Here is a 21,718-nt window from a genome sequence, read left to right as displayed (position 1 = left end):
AAGTTATCCTATTAAACATGATTTTATCCTTAAACAAATGAAATTATTTTTAAATAGTAATAATAAAAAGTAAATTTACTTTTTTAGTCAAATAATTCATATCGATCTCTCGTCATACATTCAGAAATAGAATTAATTTCTCAAAGGATTACATGAATACCGGATCCAAATCCTTCTCTTCATGAGAAATTGTCACAGCTTTATTTAAGGAGTTGTTAGTTATATTTATCTTATATTTTTATATTTGATAATTGATATCATGTATCCAATAAAAAATAAATAAACGGTTCAATTTTATATTATAAATCTTATATTAAATAAAATAATTTCTTCATTTCCTCACCCTCCTTTCATTATTTATAAACACACACTAATCTCACTATCTCTCTCACTCGATTTCATTTCTGAATCAATGACAAATTCCAATTCTGTTAATTTCGCCGCCCCGAGAGGATTTGCAGAGAGATTCAACAAAGATATCAAGGAAACCCTATTCCCTGATGATCCCTTTAAGAAGATCAAGGAGAAGAATAGTTCATGGTCTAGAACCAAAGCCGGTTTGAAATACTTTGTACCCATATTCGATTGGCTACCATTGTATAATCTAAGCTTGTTTAAATACGATCTTCTTGCCGGAATCACCATCGCTAGTCTCGCCATTCCTCAAGGCATAAGCTATGCTAAGCTAGCCAACATTCCCCCAATCATCGGCTTATGTAATATGATTTTAAATCATCTTATAATTGTTTTTTTCTATTCTAATTGTATGTAAATATTAAATGTTTTTTTTTTTGTTTTTCAGATTCAAGCTTTGTACCACCGTTAATTTACGCTGTATTTGGATCTTCAAAGCATTTGGCTGTGGGGACTGTGGCGGCTTCTTCTTTGCTTATAGGATCGACTTTGGGAGAGAAAGTATCGGCTACGGCTAACCCTAAGTTGTATCTCGACCTGGTTTTCACCACCACGTTTGTAACCGGTATTGTACAAACTGCCATGGGTCTTCTAAGGTAATTTTTCTCTATTGCTTTGTAATCTCACTTTAATAAAAAAAAAAGATTACATCAAGATTTTATTTTATTTTATTTGACTAGGATAAGTACTAATTAAAGTAACAGTTAAAAAAACATAAATTAATATTTTTTATTTATTTTTATGGATTACAGAATATCACACTAATTAATGAAGTAAGAAATAAATTCTAAAGAGTGAAACTTTATGCATGTAAAAGTTTAATCTTTTGAATTTTTTAAATATGGGTTGGTTGGGGTAGACTTGGGATATTGGTGGACTTTTTGTCGCACTCGACAATCGTGGGGTTCATGGGAGGAACCGCGACAATTATCTGCTTACAACAACTAAAGGGAATTTTTGGATTGAAACACTTTACGAGCAACACCGATGTTATATCGGTTCTTACATCAGTGATCAAACAAAGAAAGGAGGTAAATCATTGTCATGAATCTTTTCTATCAATAAATATGTATTTATTTACTTAATTGATTACATATTTATTTAAATTTTAACAGTGGAGATGGGAAAGTATCCTAGTTGGTGTTATCTTTCTTGTGTTCCTTCAATTGACAAGATTTGTGGTAAGTAGTAATTAAGACATCTATTTATCTCCTTTATAGTTAATTAATAAACATGAAACTAATTTTCTTTATAGAATAATATATTATAGTATAAACAAAAAAAATAACATGAAGATTTGATTTGTTCATGGGATGTTTTTTTGCAGAGACAAAAAAAACCAAAATTGTTTTGGGTTTCAGCCATAGGGCCGATCATAGTTGTCATCGTCGGATGTGCGTTTGCTTATTTCGTTGACGCAGAGAAATACGGCATTCAAACTGTATGTAAATTTCTATCGATATTGTCAATTTTTATGTAACAGAAAAGAAAATTGAAATTAGATTAATAATGACTTTGTTTTAAATATTACTGCAGGTTGGTCCTTTAAAAAGGGGATTAAATCCAATATCTATCCAACGTTTGAATTTTGATATCAAATACATATCAGGACCCATAAGAGCAGGGTTTATTACAGCAATGATCGCTTTAGCAGTAAGGATTATTATAAGCAACATTAATTGATTTTGAATTTACATGATAATATTTAATTGTGTATGTATATATAATTGATTGATGCAGGAAGGAATAGCAATTGGGAGGAGTTTTGCAACTAAGAACAATCTACAAATTGATGGGAATAAGGAGATGATAGCTTTTGGTTTAATGAACCTGGTTGGATCCTTTACTTCTTGTTACTTAACCACGGGTCCATTTTCAAAGACAGCAGTGAATTACAACGCGGGTTGTAGAACAGCAATGTCGAATGTGGTGATGGCAATATTGATGATGCTAACATTGTTATTTCTAGCACCTCTGTTTAGCTACACACCTTTGGTGGCTCTTTCAGCCATCATCATGTCTGCTATGCTCAGTCTTATAGACTATGAAAAGGCTTATCATTTCTTCAAAATCGATAAATTTGATTTCCTCATCTGCATTGTGGGTTTCTTTGGCGTCGCCTTCCTTAGTATGGACACCGGTCTCTGCCTCTCTGTATGTCAAAATCATCTCATCTTTGTCATTTCTTTCTTTCTTCAAAGAATTTATTGGAATTCAATTTGTTTCAGATTGGACTTGCCCTGATTAGGTCACTTATATACATAGCAAGGCCTGCCACATGCAAGCTTGGGAACATACCAGATTCAAATTTGTATAGAGATGTTGAACAATATCCTAATGCTATTGGAATCCCTGGTTTTCTAATCTTGCAACTTGGCTCCCCAATCTACTTTGCTAACTGTAATTACATTAGAGAAAGGTAATTAATTAACAACCTCAATCTCCTTTTCTTCTCATTGATTCATCTTATAATGTTTTTCATTTTTGGTAGAACTTTGAGATGGCTTAGAGACGAAGAAGCACATGAGAATGTCATCGAGCAAGTGGTGTTCGACTTGGGAGGTATATGCATAATCAAATATTAGAAACTTGGCTTGATTCATATATTATATATTAGTAGTTGATGATGTCTGGTGGGAATTTTGATAGGAGTGTCGGTTATCGACGTATCTGGGGTGGAGACTCTAGAAGAAATTGTAAAAGTCTTGCATGGAAAAAAGATCAAGGTAACTAGTTGATTGAAATAATTTCCTATTAGTTTGTAACAATCAATATATAATATCATAAAATTTGGTCTTTGTGTCATGTAGGTTGCTTTGGTAAATCCAAGAATTGAGGTGCTAGAGAAATTGATAGTGATGGATTTCGTAGATAAGTTTGGAAAAGAGAATATCTTTTTCTCGGTTGAAGATGCGATCGAGACAATTAGATTCACTCTCAAAGAATCAGTTTGATGACGACGATAAAATGACGATCGCAAAAGCTATATAACTAGTTATATGTATTTTTACTTTTTTTTCAAGAAAAATGGAAAATGAAGAAGATGCTTATGTAATGGGATCAGAATTATGTCGATGACATGCGGTCTTACTTCATGTGTAATGTTATTATATAATCTAAATTAGTATCCTTATCAATTAATATAATGCTTATTACAAAAGCTTTTCTTTTTTACTTTTATTTCGAAAAAAATACCATAAAAAAGTTCACGAATATTTAATTTTATCTTTTAAACTATCTTAATAAATTTAAGACGATGAGATAACTTTTATCGAGATGGGAAATAAGAATTTTTTAAACTTTGGTTAAACCTAGGCTATTCATTTCGAGAAAAATCCTTTAAAACAAAAACGTCATTGGGCTAGCAATCCTTTTTAAATTTAATTTGAAATATATATATATTTTTAAAATTAAAAGAGAACTAGGAACGTACTAATTTGAAACAATTTTTCAAACATTATAATCCTCATGTCAACAAATTATATAGTAATTATCAAAAATCGATTTAATTAATAATAACTGAGAATTAAGTCCAATCTCAAATGTCCTCTCTCTTGCCAGAATTTACAATATTATTTTGGGATATGAATCTAATATGATATTTATTTTTGAAATTGGTACCAGTTTTATATTGTTTTAAAAAAAAAGTCTTAGTTTTGTAATATATAATATTAAATGAATATAAAAAAATATTTTTTACTATTTTATTTTTCATTTTTTAAAAATTATTTTAATTATTTTATTAAATATTTAATTTCAGTTTTTTATTATTAATATTTTACAACTATTTTGATTATTCATATATATATTTAAACATCCAAAAATAAGTAATAGTATTATATTAAATATTTATTATTTTAGTTTTTAATGTTATATATATAATTTAATTAATTTTGTATTTTATATTATTATAAATGATGTATATTATAAAAAATTAGAATGATTTAATATATTAAAACTAAACATTACAAAATAAAAAATAAAACTATTTTGACATATTTTAAATAATTAGTTAATATTTATTGTTTTATTATAATCTTATTATAGTTCTACATTTTTATAAAAAAATATTATGTTATTGTTATTAAATAATTTTTTTATTATATTATATTATTAAATAAAAAATTTAAAATTAGAAAGTACAATCATATTTTAAATTATATTTGTTTAAATTAATATTGTAATTTCGGGAGGGCTTAGCACGTGTTTGGATGACACGTGGCAATACGGGGAATCGCAAAGTGACTCAAGATTTGATTGGTTTCAACATTGGTTTGCTTGTCAGACATATTTGTTTTAAAATAAAATATTATTTTAAAATATTTTGAGAATACCTGAATTTTGAAATTACTCATATAAAAATAATTAATTTTATTCAAATTTTAACGATGTGGGATAAAGTGCTAATTTCATTAAAGCCCGGTTTAATTTAATCAAATATGATTATTAAAGGATTATTTATATAAAAACAGAGTCGACAAATGATTTAAGAAAAATCAGTAAAATGTATATGTATAAATGTACTTTGTACCAGATTTCTACAAGGGGTTCGTTTTTTTGGTTACGCTCGGGAAAAGACTTTTGCACTATGTCCTTTGCGCCCATCAAATGATGGTTTAATTTCTTAAGTAAAAGTATGGTTATTAAAGATTTATTTATAGCATTTACTTCCTTTAATTAGTAGTCCAGTGGTTCTAAACAAAGATATGTTTAGATTTTGTACAAAATTATTTACAAGAGAGTAACTACGATTGTGTTGATATAAGTTTAACTGAAAATATTAGAAAAGTCTTAGAATCTAAAAATAAATTCCAAACGGGGCCTTAACCAAAATATTTGTTTCGGAAATATCCACAAATACTAAAATATCATTTTCTGATCTTTCGAGATTATTTGAAAATGGATTGGGGCTCCAAAATTATAAAAATAAATTTGGATTTTGAAAAGTGGAACCAAACAGGACTTGAGACCGAAGTCCTAGGGTTTGGGTCCGGTTATACCGATCTGGGCTTAGACGGGCTCGGTCTAGACTAGGGTGGTCTGGATCAGGGCTCGGGAGCGTGGGTCCATGGATCCGGAGGGCTTGGTCTTGGATTTGGGAGGCTCGGTCTCGAACTCGGATTGCTCGGTCTTGAGTCTAGGAGGCTCGGTCCTAGGCTAAGTTTAACGGTCTAGTTCTTCGGTCCTAAGTTAAGGGGTTCTCAGTCCTAGACTAAAAGGGAACTTAGTCCTAAGTTAGAAAAATCGGTCATAGGCTAAAAGGAGTGCCGGTCCTAGGTTTAGAAAACTCGGTCAGATTTTTCGATCCTAGCCTAAAAACATCGGTCCTCGGGTTCGGTCACAAGTCAAGAACATCGATCATTGATTTCGTTCCTAACTCAAGAGCATCGGTCATTGGTCTTAGGTTAGTTTTCTCGATCGGTTTCATCGGTCCCTACTAAGATCATCGGTCCTCGTTCTCGGTCATAGACTAAGAACCTCGGTCATTTGCCCTACTTCAAAAGGACAAGGACCGAGTGTTCTTAAATTGGTCAAAAATTGCAGGTGCCATATCTTTTGATACAGATAATGAAAACATGATTTATATGTTGCAAATGACTCATATGATTGTGGGAATTAACCCATAACCCTAATCTTGATCAATCGATCTCTACAAAGATCAATTTCTTAAAATCGTTTTTAGGGCAAAATTTGGGAACTATAAAATGATGAACATAATCGAACACAACTAAAACAAGAACATCAACCAAGCTCTGTAACAATTTTGAAAACTAAATTTCAAACTTATTTTTTTTAAAATTTCAGTTGGACCAAAATGATCGGGATGTTGATATAATGATTTGGAAATCATCTTAACATGTTTATAAACATGTTAGGCAACTATTTGAATCAAAATTTAAGCTTAAAAGCTTAATAACATTTAATTGAAAATACAGATTTTCAAACAAAATTTTCATTTTTTTGGTTTATTTAATCAAATCTTTTTCAACAGAAAGTTTATAAATCATCTAGGGAGTGATTCTAAACAAAGAAAGCATGAAATTGAGCCTTGGAAATGATTAACCCGATCAAACTTGAAAAAAATCAATTTCCAATCACATTTTGAATTACAGTGGATCTGGAAGCTTACCAACAATTGGAGAACATTCCAATGATGTGTGGGAAGCTTTTCCAAAGTCTAGACCGAAACTTTGGTCGCCGTAATTTTTTTAAAAAAAAATCAGTTTTTCCGGAATTCTTGTTTCTTCGAATTAGACCGTAATATGTGATTATTGTATGATGGTTTGAAAGAAGAATGTCTAGAGATTATTTGTACTCAACTAGGTTGGTTGTCATAGCCTAATTCAACTTCGATTTGTCCATCGAAGTTCTATCATTTGAATTTAATTTTGTCTTCGACAACATAGCTATGATGTAGGTTTTGAATTCAAAGTGTAGGGGAATTGAAGGCGAGGAGAGGACGTGCACAAGGGTGAATAATGTAAAGATAAGACCGACTATAGGAGGAGATAAAGTTTCTAGAAGAAACGTCAGCGTCGATCGCGTTTCCGGTGATCCCCTACATCGACGAAGAAGACGCATAAAATGACGTTGTTTTGTTTGACCGAAACGCGGCGTTTCGGCGTTCCGTCCGCGTCTGGGCGTTTTCTGCCAACAGGGTTGACGTCTCGTTAGTTGATCTACTGTGGCCGCGGGCACGCGTGCGTGCTTGGTTAGTGGTTACAACCGGTTGCGTGACGCCTTTTTGGACGCTAAATGAAAATACAGCGCTGATCGGATGGTCATGAATCTTGCTATAATAATTAAATATAATTTCAGTTACACAATATTACTAGTTTATATGTTTAATAAAAAAATTATTTGAAATCAAATTTTTAACCATTTTTTTTTCCTTTTTCTTCGCACAAAATTTCACAAAAATATTTTTTGGAAACATAATAAAAATTATGTTTATTATTTTTATTTTTGGATATTTTCGAATATTTATTTAATTGTTTTAAGTCATAAATTTTACATAATTTATGTTTAAAAACATAACTAAATAATTTCAACATTTTTTGGGGTTTAACTTGGGTAAAATAAATACAATATTTTAACCTCAAATGTTTTTAACTTTTTATTTAATTTTTTTAATTAAGTTTAATTATCACAATAATTAACCTTAATTTGATTTTTAATCTCAAACTTTTTGAGTTATTTTAAATTTAAATTTTTATATTTTAATATTATTATAATTTAATAATATTATTTATAAATTATGGTATATCAAATTTTCATGCTTAGAAATATATATAACTAACTAGGTTAACTTTAAAAATATATATATATATATGTATTTTATAAGAAATAATTTGAAATTAATGCAAAATTGAAGAGAAGAAATATGTATTACTCCTTACTTCAACTGTACTGTTACAAAAATCATTCGTAAAAGATAAATAAAAATATGGTATAACTTTGAAGATCTTATCAATTACTATGATCAGTAACAAAAACAAATTAATTTGAAACAAGTGACCAATCGACATGAATGATCATAAACTAATTCAACACAAAAATCTCAAAGAAAGGAAAGCCAATGACATCTCAAGTCTCAACAAGTTGCAAGATGGTTCATCTCCCATTTGGCACCCATATCGATCTGTTTCATTTCAATGTATCATATCAAGAACCCTAATTCATTTAAAGGTAAAATAGATATATCATTGAATAGTGACACCAAATGCGGAAGTACATCCTAAAAAACATATTTATTTATTTTACAGTATATATGTGACGTATAGATGTGAGGTTACCCTATGATTTATAAAATTTTTTTTTATCTAATTTAAAATAAAATAAAATTTAACTTTATTTAATCTCGTTTTATTTATAATTTTCTTGTTATTTTGTAGGCGGACTTAAATTCTTTTTTATGCCCACCCAACTCAGATTCGTGACTGAGTGACACTACAATTATATAACCGTATTGCTTTTAATTATTTCACCATAATATACTACGTTGTCTCTTTATTTCCTTATCAATTAAGTTAATTTAGAGTTTGGAATCTTTCATTCTTTATGATCATGGGTTATTCGAGAATGGTTATAAAACCCTTTTGATAAAATATAAAAGAAGCCATTATTTACTAGGTATTGAATTCTCCTTGGTTAACAAGGTTCCTCAAGGAGAAGAAAAGCATATATAGTATTTTCCCTCTTTTTTCAAATGGTACCAAATTCTCATCCAGAAGAAACCGAGAGACAACTTGGAAAGTGGACTCATGGTCCACTTACACTCTGGCCAAAACCCTCAACAATACATATCTATTTTTTTTTAAAAAATTAATGTAAAATTATATAGTTTTGCATGGCAAGTTAATTAACTAAATTGTATCTAAATTGAAACATTTTTTTTTCTTTCGAATTTACTAAGATTGCAAAACCCACTAGAGAACAGAACATTTTAAACAAAATTATAGCATTGGTCAAAATGGAACATTTTTTTAACAAGCAAGGTTGATCCTATTGTACTGATAATGTTTGGTTGAGTTAAATGGCATATTTATAAAATTTATAATATTAATTAGAAACAATAATATATTTCTCTAATTAATGTAATGAAAATAAGATTCTTTGTCATAATCTCTAAGTTAATTCTCAACTAATTAAAAAATAATCCTTCTTTGTAAGTATATAGAGAACCCATTGAAGAAGCTCTTGCACTAGATGCCATGAAGAATGCTCTATTCTAGAACAAGCCACCTCCTTCCAACTCCATTTCCTTCCTACACTAGTACTTACTTGATGATTAAGATGTTAACCTATTTATTCCATGTTTTTTAATTAATCAAACCCTAACTAAATCATTATTTTTCATGTTTATAATATTAATATATTTTGGTGAAAAAAAAAAACACAGATCTAAAATAAAATTATAAGATTCAAGTTCACGGACACAAGATGTCAGGAACAGTATGCGTTTGTGCATGTAGAGAGAGAAAGAGAGTTCTAAGTTTTAAGGAGAAGTGAAGTGAAGAGTCTTGATCAGTCTTCGTTAACAAGAGAGCTGAGCTTAGTTTTCTCTTTCTTCTTTCTCTTACCAATACCCATATCCCCAGAAAGATCAAGAAGAAGAAAGCTACCTTCTTCAATCAATATCCCCGCCGCCGGAGAGGAGCCCTTCAGTCGCCGGTTATTCGTAGGAGCATCGGATGTCTAATCTGAGATGAAGAAAACCAACTCCATTACCTTCTTCTTCTTTTTCTTCATCATCACCACCTATGTTCAAGCTGAGAATGTTGCATTAGACCCATCTCTCTCCTTCGAAAATCCTCGACTCCGAAATGCATACATTGCTTTGCAAGCTTTGAAGCTCGCCATTCTCTCAGATCCTCTCAATCTCACAGCCAACTGGGTTGGATCTAACGTATGTACATACACCGACGTATACTGTGCACCGCCTCCAGACAATCCATCCATAAGAACAGTCGCCGGAATCGATCTCAACCATGGTGACATTGCCGGTTATCTACCGGACGAACTTGGATTACTTACAGATCTTGCATTCTTTCATATAAACACTAATCGTTTCTGCGGCACTGTTCCACACACGTTCAAGAACCTGAAACTTTTGTTTGAACTGGATCTGAGTAATAACCGATTCGCCGGCAAATTCCCTAAAGTAGTTCTCCGGTTACCAAGTCTGAAGTTTCTAGATCTCCGGTTCAATGAATTCGAAGGTAGCGTTCCACGGGAGTTGTTTAACAAGGATTTGGACGCTATTTTCATCAATCACAATAGATTTCAGTTCGAATTGCCTGATAATTTCGGTAACTCCCCGGTTTCTGTGATCGTTTTGGCTGATAATAAGTTCAAAGGATGTCTTCCGGCTAGTATAGGAAACATGTCGAATTTGAATGAGATTATTTTCATGAACAATGGGTTAAGGTCTTGTATTCCGTCGGAAGTTGGGTTTTTGAAGAATTTGACTGTGTTTGATGTGAGCTTTAATGAGTTAATGGGTCCATTGCCGGAGACAATCGGGGAGATGGTAAGCTTGGAGCAGGTTAATGTTGCGCATAATATGCTTTCTGGGTTTATTCCGGCGAGTATTTGTAAGCTTCCCAGGCTTATCAACTTTACATATTCTTATAATTTCTTTACGGGTGAGTCGCCGGTTTGTTTGGGCTTGCCGGAGTTTGATGATAGACGGAACTGCTTGCCGGAACGGCAGGACCAGCGTTCTACGAAGCAGTGCCAGGCGTTTTTGTCGAGACCTGTGGATTGTAATTCGTTTAGGTGTAAGCCTATTGTGTCGCCGTCTCAGCCTCCTTTTACACCCATTCCTTTTCCCTCACCGCCTGTTTCTATTCCTTCTCCGGCGCCATTGCCAGTTTTTGTGCCGCCACCGCCGCCTACTGGTTTTTTTCCTCCGTCGCCTTCCCCTGTTTATGTTCCTCCATCACTGTCCTCGCCGCCACCGCCATATTTATCCTCTCCATCTCCTCCACCGCCTGTTTATTCACCACTACCTCCGCCGCCGCCGCCATATTTATCCTCTCCGTCTCCTCCACCACCTGTTTATTCATCTCTGCCTCCGCCGCCGCCGCCATATTTATCCTCTCCGTCTCCTCCACCACCTGTTTATTCATCTCTGCCTCCGCCGCCGCCTCCATATTTATCCTCTCCATCTCCTCCACCGCCTGTTTATTCACCTCCGCCGCCGCCATATTTATCCTCTCCATCTCCTCCACCGCCTATTTATTCATCTCTGCCTCCTCCACCACCTCTGCCGCCAGTTTATTCACCTCCGTCACCACCTCTGCCACCAGTTTATACACCTCCGCCACCGCCACCGCCACAGCCTGTTTATTCTCATCCGCCACCGCCTCCGCCTGTTTATTCTCATCCGGCACCACCTCCGCCGCCACCACCGCCGGTTTATTCTCCAACAAATCCTCCATACCACTCCCCCTCCCCACCACAATCATCTCCGCCGCCTTCGCCCAATTACTCTAATTCGCCGCCTCCCCATTCATCCCCTGTTGTTCCTTCACATTCTCCCCATCAACCGCCTGATCTTTCCCCTCCAATTTCGTGCATCGAATACCCACCACCGCCGCCATCACCGGTTCATTACTTGCCTCCACCATCACCACCACCACCACCACCGGTGTATGAAGGGCCATTGCCACCTATCTTTGGAGTTCCATATGCATCACCTCCACCACCTCCTTTCTATTGATATGATTCTTTTTAAATTAAAAGATGTGCCTTTTTATATTATAAATGCAGCCATTGATAGACAATCTTCATCAATTACATATCAAGAGAGATCCAATATTATTACCAAAACAAGCAAGATCACATTGTTGGAGTTGCTGTGGTTGAAGAAACAGATCAGAATTGTAGATTCTTTCTATCTATTACTATTATACATTCAAGATCTATGGAGGGTTGTCTCCATTAGATATATAAATATTATATATATGAGATTGGTGTGGATGTTTTGAAATAAAATGGTAGAGATTGAAGTAAAGTATATGTTCATGTATAAAGATCATCATAATTTATGGCCAGGAGCTTCTTCATTCCTGGCTCTTTGCAATTACTACATGCACTTCAATTCTTTCTTTCTTCTTGTTCCAATTTAATTTCTACTTCAATTCATGCTTGTGTTCATGTGTAATTTTATTTTTTTAAACTAACGTTTATTTCTTGGAAGAAACTAGCAACACCCGTTTTGAATGAAAATCGAATTCTTAACCAACTTTTTATAAATATAGATTTTTTTCTTTTTAAACAAACAAAATACAGGGAAAGAGGGTTCTTTGTTTCTCTTCAAGCGCCATTATTTGAATTTAGAAAATATTTGGAAACTTGTCACAATATTCTTTTATTTTTCAATTTTTAGAAGTAGTAGAGATTAAGATATCAATGTTTGAGTTACAAAGAAGTCAGAAATATTTGACTAAAATATTAAATATATGGTTTCTTTGATTTTATTATATATTAAAATATCTTGTTATTGGTTCAGCTTCCTTTTGACATTCTACAAATATTTTAAATAAAAATTAATTAAAAAATATTATGAATTTATGAATGATGTTAATAAATAACAAAATCAAAGAAAGTACATGTTTCCAATGAATGCAATCAATCTATAAACCATTCCAATTTTCCCTTTTTGGTAAAAAAACATTTTCATTTCAATACTCCCATCTTTCATTCTCACTCCCTTAATATTTCAAGATTTAAGATAATCGTGTGGGAAAGAAATTACCATCAACCCTAGCTAGGTTACAAGTTCAAAATAACTATTAGCAACACCCATCCCCAAAAAGAAAATATATAAATTTCAATTTCAAAAGTATAGAAAGCAAGTAACATGGTGGTGGGCACAATTATTGGATCATAGAGATGGAGATAAATGTATTTACACAATTAAAGGTATGATAATACATTGATGGACGAAAGATGATGTTTATTCTCTTTGATGAATTTACAGGTCAGATAAGTCCATTTGGTACTATAGATTAGTTTTTTCCATACCTCATTTTCCAAACAATTTTGTATCAATATTCTATTTTTATTTTTGATCATTTATATATATTTAATATATATAAATGTGTGTGTGAGTGAATATGAGTTCAAATGAAATCACATTACTTTATTTAAAGTTAGCATGACCTAAGAAAAGATTTTTCAAATAAGTGGAGTATGTGGGTTAAACATATCCTCAAAAGCTTGGTTGATGTTGGTTTTTTATGAATATTTACTAAAACACCATTATCAATTTTTTTTTTCCAACTATTCAATCATTTAATTCATCCATTCAAATAAAATAAAAAAATATTAACTATTTTTATAAAATTTAAATATAAAATAATATTATAATAATTTAACCCATTGAAATTACAAATATCTTATTTTTTCATAACAATCTTTTAAAAATTAAATAACTTTCCATTTTTTCCTAGGTCTCATCTTTCCAAATATGCAACATTGAGCTCTATTTGTTACATTTAAATATATATTTTTTTAATTTTTAATTTTATTTTGTTAGTATAAGTAAAGACTTTTGAATAAGTGTATTCATCTTATACTGAGTTTATTCTCAAATACGTTTAATAAAATTCAGCTTATACTCAATTTATTCGTTGGAGGTAGAGAAAAAATGTGTTTTAACGCAAAATGTGTTTAATTATAATTTTTTTATGTTAATTTATTAACTAAAATTAATGTAAGAAATGATCAGAAGAGAAAGAAGAAAAGGAAAACAGTTTCTTTCCCACATGTAATGATGGGTAAAACAAGCAAACAAAGAAATGAAACATGGGGAGATTGGAAATGGAACCCAAATGGGGCCATTTCTTTCTGTTCTATGGTCACATGGGCTGTTTAGGGTTTTGGATTTCCAGTCCATATTTCGCCTGTTGTTTTTATTGACTTGCTTTCAATTTTACTATTAATGGGGATAATAACTGCTACTTGGTAGTTGTAGTAGTATTTATTTAGACACAAACAGACAAACCCCATTCATGCCTGCTTTTAAACTACTCAGTCATTATTCATCCACTTTTTATTAATGTAGTAAGCTGCTTCTTTTTTATACCAAATTCTTTTCCACTCCTATTTTTCTCAGAAAAAAAATAGATCTCATGTCAGCGAGAATTACAACCGACTTAATGTTGTTTTTCTCAAGCATAAATTAATGAAAACCATTGAAATTCAACAAAAGTAATATCAAAATGGTATTTACAAACACAGACATTCCAGGAAATAGCTACAATCACAGACGACGTCAACAAATCTGACTGATACAAATCGAGGCGGTAGGCATAGACTCGAACACAAATTCTGCACCAAGAACTCACTAGACTAACATTCCTCTATCTCTCTATATATAAGTCTATCACAATTCCAATATCAAACAGTTCTACTTTGTGGAATAAGGATTCCTTTAAACATGAAAACAAACTTCATGTGGGTGGCTTCAACATTGAGATCCAATCATCTGCAATAATAAAGAGATGCAACATTTTGCCACTCAAACAAACTAGGATATATGACCAAACTTGATTGTCTTCTTAAGCTATCCAAATGGGTTCCCTCCCATGTTTGGAAAAGGATTTGCTGCAGTTGGTGGTGAATATATTTGATGCTCCTGGCCAGGATTTGAGGACACAAATGCGGACCCACCCCCACCCTCCATACCGAAACCCATCACCCCCCCTTGAGGTCTACCACTGTAAGCACAGAATTCAACAAAGAAGATCTCAAAAATCGTCCGAATCAAATGGAAAAAGTTCAGATGGAAAAATATTATAATACCTCATAGGCATGTTGGGCATGTTGTTATGTACCGACTGTGCCATTAATGCATCTGGGATATTATTAAGAAAAGTTCAATACATGTAACATTAAGTGTAAATAAGCGTTATAGATAAATGGGACAGATGTTGTATTACTGGAAGGCATTGTTGGGAAATATGATTGCGCCTGAGGAACAGAAGACGGATAAGATGACTGGGGAGCCCACATTGGTAAAGGGGGACCTGTGTTGGATGTGTGCAACAAGCTTGAAGGAGCTGCCAAATTTGGCAAGGCACCTTGCAAAGATCCCATGGCAGGAAACTGATTTTGAAAATAAATAAATAAAGCATTAGAAAGATGGACTAAATTCAGTAGAAAAAAATTGATGAAAACTCAAAGATGTGAATCAGAACAGAATGGGAATTTTTGGTCATTCCAAGTTTCTTTAGAGCTGAGCAGAGTAAACCCTTTTGGGGGCTACTCTTCCTTAGAGAGTGCTAAAAAAAACAGAAAGGTAAATTAGTAATGCATCGTACCGCTGAAACCTGATGTGAAGGTGCTCCATCATTAAGATCAAATGGATTGCTAGACTTCGATACTTGTGATTGTGCCATATGCTGTGTAAATTAGATCATATAAAAAAGTAACAAGTCATATATACTAGTTCAAATTAAGTAACACAAGAACTGAACAGTTTTAAATGATACCATTGCAGTATTATATTGCATTTGGTGCCCAAATCCCGGGTGCATAGCAGTTTGCCAGCCTGGCATTGCCCCATAGGATGGATAAGTTGAGGTAAAAAGATCCTGCAAACAAGTACAGTTCAGAAAATAAGGTGTTAAAAAATGAAACCCCACTTATTTTCACTAGATTTTTTCTTTTTTTTAAACAAGGGATTTTTTGTATGGAAGAGTCTTAACACAACGTTGCACTGTCATGACCCCACACTTCAATAAAGGTGGTTTCAGTGGGAATCAAAACTAAGATCTCAATCTCTTAGTTCAAGACTCTTACCACTTAAGCTACTCTAGTTTGATTCATTGTTTTCACTAGATTGTATCCTGTTACCTGGGGCAATTCGTTTCGTGAGGCAGATTTGGGCTCCGATGTAGTAGACTGAGCCGGAGCAGCAGCAGGGACTGTCACAGAGGTAGGTAATGAGCCAGAGACACTGGAAGAAGCAAGAGTAGTTGGGACATTGAACGAATTCCAGGACTGCCCAAGATAACAACCATTATATTTGAGTCAATGACCATAATAACCAAAAGACAAACACAGTCACAAAGTAGGGAGGCACACCTGATTATTTTGGGATCCACCAACAGGAGGAGCAAATAATGATTGGCCAGCAGGCTGATTACCAGCTGCAGGAAAGGAGGAACGTTGCTCAAAAGGCATGCCAGACCACTGTCCTGCACCACTAACCGTGACATGGGAATTCACCGTATTCGGAAATGGAGCAAAGTTATTTGAGGGACCAGCGCCTGATGCTGCTAATGGATAGTGTGCAGGGGGGAACATGGTCAAGTTATTTGCAGGAGAAGAAATAGCTTGAAAGTTACTGCCAAAGTTCGAGGCAGACATTTGCATTGGAGGTGTTGCAGTAGGGAGAGCTGCTATGTTGTCAGATGTTGGAGCAGAAAGTTGTGAAAGTACAGAGTCGAATGCATTGGCATTTGAAGGAGCAGAAGATACTATTGTGCTGGGGACAGAATCAAAACAAGCCCAGTTGTCAGCATTGGACGAAGTAGATAGCTGTTCAGTGGATTTGTCTGGAACAACTTGCTGAGTCTGTGGAGGAGGAGGATCAGCAAATGCGTCGAAATCAATAAGAGATCCTAAATTCTCATTTTTCATTTCTGGTGGGTTTCCATTAGAAGATGCCAAGCTACTGGATGAAACACTTCTCTGCAATTAACAACATTGTCAGTAAAGAATTCATTATTATAAATTTAAAAGGCAATGTTGCTCTTGCATTACTTCATGTATGCATTTACTCTATATTTTAAAAGAAAAATCATGTATAAATCTGAACATTTTCCAACAAACTACAAGTAAAAGAGGACTCGGTTTAGCAGGACATCACCTGAGTGCGCCCAGTACCATTATCTTTTGGAGGTTCAATCCGAAGAGGCGATACATTCTCGCCCAAAATCTCCCTAACAGGCCGAGCCATGGGGGGGCTAGAAATATCCACATCTCTTTGGCGATCAGGTGATCTTGTATCCTCTGTTTTTCTCCCATTCCCAAATCTATCTTCACGTCGCCAGTCATTCACAACTTCAGCACGGGCTGGGCTTTTCCGGTAATCACCATATTGTCGACTTTCTTGATAACCTGGACTTCTCCCATCAAAAACATTTCTGTCATCATTTCTACCACCAGGACTTGGCTTGTCACCATAACGACGGTCATATCCATCCTCAGAAGGGCTTCTGGATCCAGTTTGATATGCATCATTCTTCTTGTTTACATAGGAATCTTCTGGTTCATTCTGCATGAAATGAAAAAGTGGATCTTTGTAAGACAGCAGCTTAGAACTAGGACACAAAATTATGATTATATGGAGATCACTATCAATTTTATGAACAAGAGATCCAGAACTTCTTTGGTTGAATTATTTCAATCTTTATCTTCTTTTTTTAATTTGTGAGATGATATTAGGCTGCAATAGTCTTACCATCTTCACTCTTGGTGGTTTGTCAAAACTCTTCTCACCGGTGTATCTTCTATCAACATAGACGTGTTTGATAAAATCTCGAACCTTCTCAACATTGCTGACAGAAAATAATAACAATTATTATTATTATTTTAGTAATAACAAATGATAGTAATAAGAATAAATTGTCCCTATCAGGGCAAGACCTAGCATCAATACCTGCTATCAGGGAAAGAACGCCCTTGTGAATCCAACTCTTTAAGGTAAACATCCTTAGCGCGCTTTAATTAAAACAATTAAACAAATAACAATTGTAAACCATGAAATCTTTTTCGAAGAATATGAGTGAACACAATAGATATCCCTACGCCAGCACTCATTCATACCGCATTTCCACCTCCTTGAAGAGAAGCAACTTCTTGTGACGTGAACTTGGCCATTGATATTGATTTTACTCGATGAGTGAATTCCCGACTGTAACAGTTCCAAATAGACATTCATTTGGTCACTACCATGAAACCATTACGATTCTTCGCAAACAAAACAAATATATGGTTCCTACATCTTGATTAATTTAACATAAAAGGCTCCAATACCGGCATACACTCTTTTTGCAAAATGCAAGCTATTATACTTACTGTATCCCACTGCAGTTTGTGCAAACAAAAGTCCAGAAATTTGTGCAGACATATTGAGGCCCCTACATCAAAACACAAAGTTACCCTCGTCAGAGAAAACTATCTGGTTCCCTTTCAGGTACAATCACTGTATCTGCGGTACAGATAGACAGACCAACATAATGAAAGACAGCTTATCTAATGTTCATAACAGGAAATCATAAAGACAAAAAATTACTTTTTCAAGGAATATGCTATAGTCATGGAGAGCATTATTTCAGTTCTTCTTCCTCTTTTATACCTATGGCATCTAAATCTCATATAGGTAAGTACCTTATCTACTAATACAAATGTAAAAGACCTAATACATTCATTGACAGCTTAGTGGAGGTAAATATCTACAGATAGTGGTATGTTACTTGGCCTACAATGGACAACATTTTAGATTATGCTCCATCAGTTCCCTTCCTGATGTGACAACAAAATGTAACATTTATTATGAATTATTTAGGTGTAATAAGTTCATTTAGGAGCCACCTTTGGCTGAAGCTGTCCCAACTTGGAAATACAAAAAAGGAAAACAGAAATAAGGGGGGTTCCAAGTAAGAAACATTGTCTCGAGCGCTTTTGTCAAGGGTCAAATAAGAAGAACATTATGCAGCTCAGATGACATCATTCGATATGCGTGAATATATTGAAAAGTAATCTTTCACACAAAATCTGCACATTTATTAACAGTAATGCCAACATGCTGAGCACAGATGGGTTGTGTTGTAGTACAGTTATTGATTGCTTGATACAGGTTATTATTTTCAGGCACTCAAGAAACATAGACTAACAAATTACTAGTAGCTCATTGGTTTTTTCATTATTCTGATAGTTCCTTGCTATGGTATAGCTGGTCAAATAGGTTCACGTCAAGGAGTCTAGAGAACTTTTTTTTTTGGGTGCTTGCATTGTGAGTTCTCTATCCATTCTCCATATGAGGCTACAATGACACCTTCCTTTGTACCAATGAAGGACACATGATCTATCACTTCAGTATTCCGAAAACAAGGAACTTATCCATATGTACATTGAATAAGTGATTTGACGAGACTAATAACAAAGTGATGGAGTATGTAATATGAGATATATATTAGGGTTTGGAATGGCCAATCAAGGAGGACATGTGAAGGGAATATAAGCTTAATTGAATAGGATAATTGTTAGTTATATAAATATGTTTATTAGATAATTATTGTTATCTATTTTAGTTAGTTGGTTAGAATAATATGTTAGCATTATATATTAGTATTTGACTACCAGTAGCATTAAGATCATCCTATTATATATAGACATTTATGTTAACATTTTTAATTATACAAAGAAATTAATATATACTTATAGATTCTCTTAGCCCCTCACATCCCTTATTTGGATTATTTAAACCATAGAGTTTGAAATCTATATGTATCTTACATTCCCAAAGCTCTTGATGTGTCTCAAATCATGCAGGAGCACTAGGACCACATGTCTCAGTCCTGAATCAGTTTGTACTCCAATATATTGTAGAAACAAGATAAAAAATGTGAACCCAACAAACCAAGTAATGGCTTCTTTGCTAGAGAATTATGAAATACAAGAATCCAAAACTTAAAAATAATAGAGGCCTTTATACTAAAACTACAAACTATGATTCTGAAAAACAAACCAAAAACTGCAGGAAATAGGAGACACAAAACTGCATGAAGTCTAACAATAGATCATACCAAGCTATTGCAGTTGATGCATCTCCGATTCTCGGGAAGTTTAAGTAGATTCCGAATAATCCTCTCGTTTTTCTCATCCTCCTTTACTCGACTCGCCATCCCTCTTTCCTATCCGTTGCAATTTCAATTTCAATTTCAACTTAAATCCAACAGAATCCAGCAAGAAAAGTATTAAATCAAGCAAAACAAGCAGAAAATTGAACATCAATACACGAATAGAGAACATTACTTATCAGAATTCAATCTTACTAAGCATCAGATCTATAGATTCACATTAACATCGATTGAACAATCGAGTTGTAGAAATAAGCGCGCATAACTGCAATCATATCACTTACAAGACTAACCTGAACTCAGTTATAGAATAGAAACGGATGAATCGGTGCAGATTCAGTAAAGTCGGCTGGCACAAACAGAAACAGTTGAACCTTGGAGCTTTGGTGTGGACGATAATGGAAAAGGGAGAGAGAAAGAGGCGCTGAAGATGAACTGTATTCTCAGTGTCTCGGTCAGATCGATCGTGGTGGACTGATTTACGATTTCATGGAAAAGCCAGCCGTACATGGTAGACTCTTCTTTATCTCATTTCACTCCCCAATTTGCCTTAATTTATCAAAAAATACATTCTTTACATTATTATAAATATATTTAAGTTTTGTCAGAAAGGATGCCAATTTGATACCGTCTACCGGAAATGAAATCGAATTATCCATTTTGTACGGTTTTTTTTCGGTTTAACCGGTAGTTGATTGGGACGGTATTTCTATTCCCGTCTCGATTTTACTCTGATTATGTCCGAACACTAAAAACACCATTAAATATATAAAATAATAAATATATTTATTTATTTCTTATATTTTATTACATTTTATAAGAGTTTTAAGTTTATTTCTTTATAATAATATAAATTTTTAATATATTATATATATTATATTAAAAAAATCGTTATAGAATTTAATTATATAAAAAATTATTTATTTATTAGAATATGGTATAAGAATTCTCTAAAATCGATTGAGACGAAAATGGTAAATGCATTCTCCGTTCCCGAACTCCGAACCGTCCATTGTCATATATGGTCCTTCTTTTTAATCAAATTAAATAAAATTTCAGTCACAAGTTCTTTTTCTTTATGGATATGAATTGAAATTAGAAAATATTTTAATAAGGAATTGAGTTATGTTGATAAATTTATGTTTGATAATAGTAGAAAAATGAATAATGTCATAATCTATAATTTGATCATTGAAAATAAAATAAATGAGGTGAAAGAGACTAGATGACTATGACTTAAACCTTATAAACAATTTGGAAGATGATTAAATGTGACAGTTTTCAAAGAACATTGGTACAAATGTTATCAATTTAGTTTATAAAATTGACTAATGAAAATAATTTAAGTGTGAAGAATTGATGAGTTAAGCCTTATAAACAATTTGGAAGATGATTAAATGTGACAATTTTCAAATAACATTGGTACAAATGTTATCAATTATCAAGTTAGTTTAAATATTGATTAATGACAATAATTTAAGTTTGAAGAATTGAAATCTACAATTCTAAAGTCTTGTTAGGTAGTGGGGATGAGAGCCAAGCCATAAAAAAATAGATTTGAGTTAAAAAAAAAAAAAACACTAGCACTCAATCCAAATATGTATCATGAAATCAAATTGATTCCTATTTCAAGCATATATCTCCTGCCACAATCAAGAATGGAAGTCACGAAAGTAAACAAAAGATATTGTCGATTAGAATTAGACTATGCAAAGCATATATCTTTTGTTTTCACTAGTTTGTAGAGGAGGAATGGGATAAACTAAGTTGGAGTTATTGAGAAAAGGGAATATTTTTGCATATCTAATGTATCTCGGTGCCAAATTCTCTTTTTGGACACGTCCTTCTTACTAACCTCCGGTATGTAATCGACAGGTTGCTAGTTTCAACTCGATCGAATAAGAATCATTCTCCGCTTATGT

General features: G+C 33.3%; 3 protein-coding genes across 3 annotated transcripts; 2 read left to right on the top strand and 1 right to left on the bottom strand.

Annotated features, from left to right (window-relative positions):
• The first annotated feature begins 412 nt into the window (after positions 1 to 412).
• On the top strand, positions 413 to 3,427 carry LOC124927636 (probable sulfate transporter 3.5). The gene is made up of 11 exons (XM_047468092.1): positions 413 to 716; positions 803 to 1,010; positions 1,274 to 1,445; positions 1,530 to 1,595; positions 1,742 to 1,855; positions 1,951 to 2,067; positions 2,155 to 2,568; positions 2,643 to 2,833; positions 2,906 to 2,976; positions 3,064 to 3,140; positions 3,225 to 3,427. The coding sequence occupies exons 1-11, from the start codon at positions 413 to 415 to the stop codon at positions 3,366 to 3,368; spliced, it is 1,878 nt and encodes a 625-aa protein (XP_047324048.1). The 3' UTR covers positions 3,369 to 3,427.
• A 5,941-nt stretch (positions 3,428 to 9,368) lies between these two features.
• On the top strand, positions 9,369 to 11,935 carry LOC124928040 (leucine-rich repeat extensin-like protein 4). Its single transcript, XM_047468566.1, has one exon. It carries the CDS (start codon positions 9,623 to 9,625, stop codon positions 11,639 to 11,641), a length of 2,019 nt encoding a protein of 672 aa, XP_047324522.1. The 5' UTR covers positions 9,369 to 9,622; the 3' UTR covers positions 11,642 to 11,935.
• Positions 11,936 to 14,107: 2,172 nt separating this feature from the next.
• Positions 14,108 to 20,325, bottom strand: LOC124925680 (probable ADP-ribosylation factor GTPase-activating protein AGD14). The gene is made up of 14 exons (XM_047465752.1): positions 20,090 to 20,325; positions 19,743 to 19,850; positions 18,013 to 18,074; positions 17,761 to 17,848; positions 17,594 to 17,655; positions 17,396 to 17,492; positions 16,802 to 17,209; positions 16,015 to 16,623; positions 15,784 to 15,930; positions 15,420 to 15,521; positions 15,249 to 15,329; positions 14,868 to 15,033; positions 14,731 to 14,782; positions 14,108 to 14,645 (listed from the first exon to the last, which is right to left on the bottom strand). Exons 2-14 carry the CDS (start codon positions 19,839 to 19,841, stop codon positions 14,492 to 14,494), a joined length of 2,127 nt encoding a protein of 708 aa, XP_047321708.1. The 5' UTR covers positions 19,842 to 19,850; positions 20,090 to 20,325; the 3' UTR covers positions 14,108 to 14,491.
• Positions 20,326 to 21,718: the final 1,393 nt, after the last annotated feature.

Source organism: Impatiens glandulifera, chromosome 2 (assembly GCF_907164915.1).
Source record: "Impatiens glandulifera chromosome 2, dImpGla2.1, whole genome shotgun sequence".
NCBI lineage: Eukaryota > Viridiplantae > Streptophyta > Magnoliopsida > Ericales > Balsaminaceae > Impatiens > Impatiens glandulifera.
The sequence above is the reverse complement of the archived record's forward strand: the minus strand, read 5'-3'. Positions and strand labels throughout refer to the sequence as shown.